This window comes from Monosiga brevicollis, genomic scaffold, assembly GCF_000002865.3.
Source record: "Monosiga brevicollis MX1 MONBRscaffold_57 genomic scaffold, whole genome shotgun sequence".
Taxonomy (NCBI): Eukaryota; class Choanoflagellata; order Craspedida; family Salpingoecidae; genus Monosiga; species Monosiga brevicollis.
The window spans coordinates 11409-14193 of NW_001865093.1; the positions used below are offsets into that span (position 1 = coordinate 11409).

Consider the following 2785-nt stretch of genomic DNA (forward strand, 5'->3'; position numbering starts at 1 on the left):
AATCTTCGCGCGCTTCCTCGCAACCTAAACCCGGCCTCCAGACGTCCTGGAGCTTGACATGGTAGAAAGAGAGGGAGAGAGAGAGAGTTTTAGAGAGAGAGAGAGAGAGAGAGATTTGGAGATTTAGAGAGAGAGAGAGAGAGAAGAGAGAGAGAGAGAGATTTAGAGAGAGAGACAGATTTAGAGAGAGAGAGAGAAGAGAGAGAGAGAGAGAGATGAATTGGTTTGGTCGGTTTGAGAAAGAGAGAAATAAAGAGCAAAGACACAAAGGAAAAGCACAACTACCACAGAGAGAGAGATTTTGAGGGAGAGAGGGTTGAATTGGTGAAGTCTGTGGCAGATGTTTGTCTCTCTGGATACATCCCTTTTCGCCTCTCTCTCCCTGTTCTTGCCTTTGTTTTCCCGTGTACTCACATCCCCTGCCTGTTCATATCTCTAAACATATCTCACTTTTACCCTCTCCCTCTCCTTCTTCCCTTCGTCTCATTTTGTCTGACAAAAAGACGGTGAGTTGGCCCAAATCATCAACAGAAAAAACAACAACCACGCACACCTCTCTGGCCAAACGCCCACGCTACCACCCCATCTCTGGATATACGTTATACTTTCCGTTGGTTAAAATTGTCAGATTGATAGTGTCTCTGCATGACAACGCACACCACCTCTCTCTCTCTCGCTCTCTCGTATTTTACGGCAGCTCACGTCGTCGTCCTCTTCATCGTCTCGACGGGGCCGTGTGCGCGCGCAGCCGTTGCTTGGTACGTACCACTGGCTTCATGGCTTGATGAACCGCCTCAGCCTTCCGTTTATACATGTGTGTGTGTGTGCGTGTGTGTGGGGCGGAGAAGCGTGCTTGCTTGCTGCGTTCGTTGGCTCACGGGGGGTTGTTCCCTTTTTTTCAGTGGCAGAGCTGCGGACGCACATTCTATAGCCCTGTCGCTTCACCTGGCTGCTACTGCTACTGCTACTGCTACCGCTGCTACTGCTACTGCTACCGCTGCTGCTGCTGCTGGTGTTGTTGCTGCTGATGCCCATGGGTATGTTGATCGGGGAATGACCTTGGACTGATTGATAGCCCCGGCCCCCATTTGATGTGCTTGATGGTAGTCCTGCTTTTTATTTTGCATGCACCTGTTCCGCCACCTCGATTCTCTTCCTCAACCTTCCCCCCGCCCTTTCCCCCTCTTCCCTCCTTCCCCTCCTCCCCCTCTTCCCTCCTCCCTCCTCCCCCTCCTCCCTCCTTCCCCTCGCCCCCCTTGTTCTTCTCCTTTTCCTCATCCCTCTCTGCGCTCTTCAGCTTAGGAGACCCCGCACCCAACGTTTCAACGTCTCACGTGTGCGCTCAAACTGCACGGGCATCATGTCAACCGAGGGACTGCTGGCCACGTCTGAAACGGATGAGGATGGCGCCCATTTGGCCGAAGCTCTGCCACCAGCCGCTGATGAGAGCGTGGCAGAGCCACACCAGGACCAGGCCCCGCTCCTTCCGCCAAGTGGGGATGATTCCAACCTAGGCGCTTCCGCGTATGCTGCCTGGCATGGACACACTCAGCGAGTTTTTCGGCGATCAGCGCCACGCCGTGGATCTCGAGCAGCAACGCCTTGCCCAACTTGAACGCACCAATCCCTTGGCTGCCGCCGACGCCTACCGCGACCACGCCGTCGTCCTCCTCTTGGAGGGCCGATACTATCTCAAATACCAACACCACCCCGTCAGCGTTGCTCACCAGCGCTCCTTTGCCCTCATCCACATGTCTCGGTACAACCTGTTCAAGTGGTTTGAGCTGATTGCCGCCACGCTACTCCTGCTCCTTCTAGCCAATGCTCCGTCACAATGGACAGGTCGCCGCTTCACTTCATCCCACGAACCGTGCGGCAAAGATTTGGCGCCTCTCTACGTGCTCCTCGTGTGATGTCCTTGTTGTTGTTGCTGCTGCTGTGTAGCAGCCGCGTTCAGGCGAACCTCTTTCTCGTCACCCCACCCGAAGACCATGGTACGCACCCGCTTGAGACCTGTTCTGGTGACGCGACCACTGCACAAAAATACTTTGTCCCTTCGTGTGCCTCATGCTTTTTTTTTTTTTTTTTTTTCTCGAGCCGTCTTGCCGCGTCACTACACTTGGTGGCTGACCTCGATCTGTTCTTCCCGTGATGCCAACAGGCATCAATACTGTTGAGGGCACCTTATCTTGGGCACTCGCACAGGCAGAAAACCCTGCCCAGCCACCCACCATTAGCTTTGCCGTGGACAGCGTCACCGTCTTTCAGGGCCTTGCCAACCTGACTCGCGCCAACATCACCCTCTCTGGCCAATGAGCCAATGGAGCATGCACCACACTCTGATGGCCTGACCCCCTGTCCCCGGTCACCACCACCGCAGCCCTTTCCGTTTATGGAAATGGCACCACCATCGATTGCTTGATTATGGAGTTGGAACAAGGTGGCGAGCGGTCTCTTCTTTTCTGCTAGCCACAATACCCTGTCTCGCATCGTTGCCACCAGAAGCAGCTACATCGGCATCCGGGTCAGGGGCTGGCACAACTTGATGTCCCAAAATGAAGCTCACCATTGTTCCTGGCATGGCTTTTCACTCGGCGGAGGGGCCTCAAACATCGAAGGAATTTCCGCTTAGGGTAATGACATCGTTGGCGTTTCCATCTTGCTCCAGCAGAGCGAGCTTCGCAATGGGCTACTTCTCGCCAATGGCCATCGTTCGCGGCAACGACTTACTTGTTGAAAACTTTACCACAAGTCTCCACGCAACCTATGCCAGCATTTATGCGAC

General features: G+C 54.3%; 1 protein-coding gene across 1 annotated transcript in view; it reads right to left on the bottom strand.

Moving 5' to 3' along the window:
* Window positions 1–1035, bottom strand: part of MONBRDRAFT_30531 (uncharacterized protein) — a gene marked incomplete at both ends in the record, with an annotated part of 3894 nt that extends 2859 nt beyond the window's left edge. The window contains 2 exons of the mRNA XM_001750980.1: window positions 31–281; window positions 923–1035. Of these exons, the coding sequence (XP_001751032.1) occupies window positions 31–281; window positions 923–1035 (364 nt within the window). The remainder of the gene's footprint in view (window positions 1–30; window positions 282–922) is intronic.
* Between the last annotated feature and the right edge of the window lie 1750 nt (window positions 1036–2785).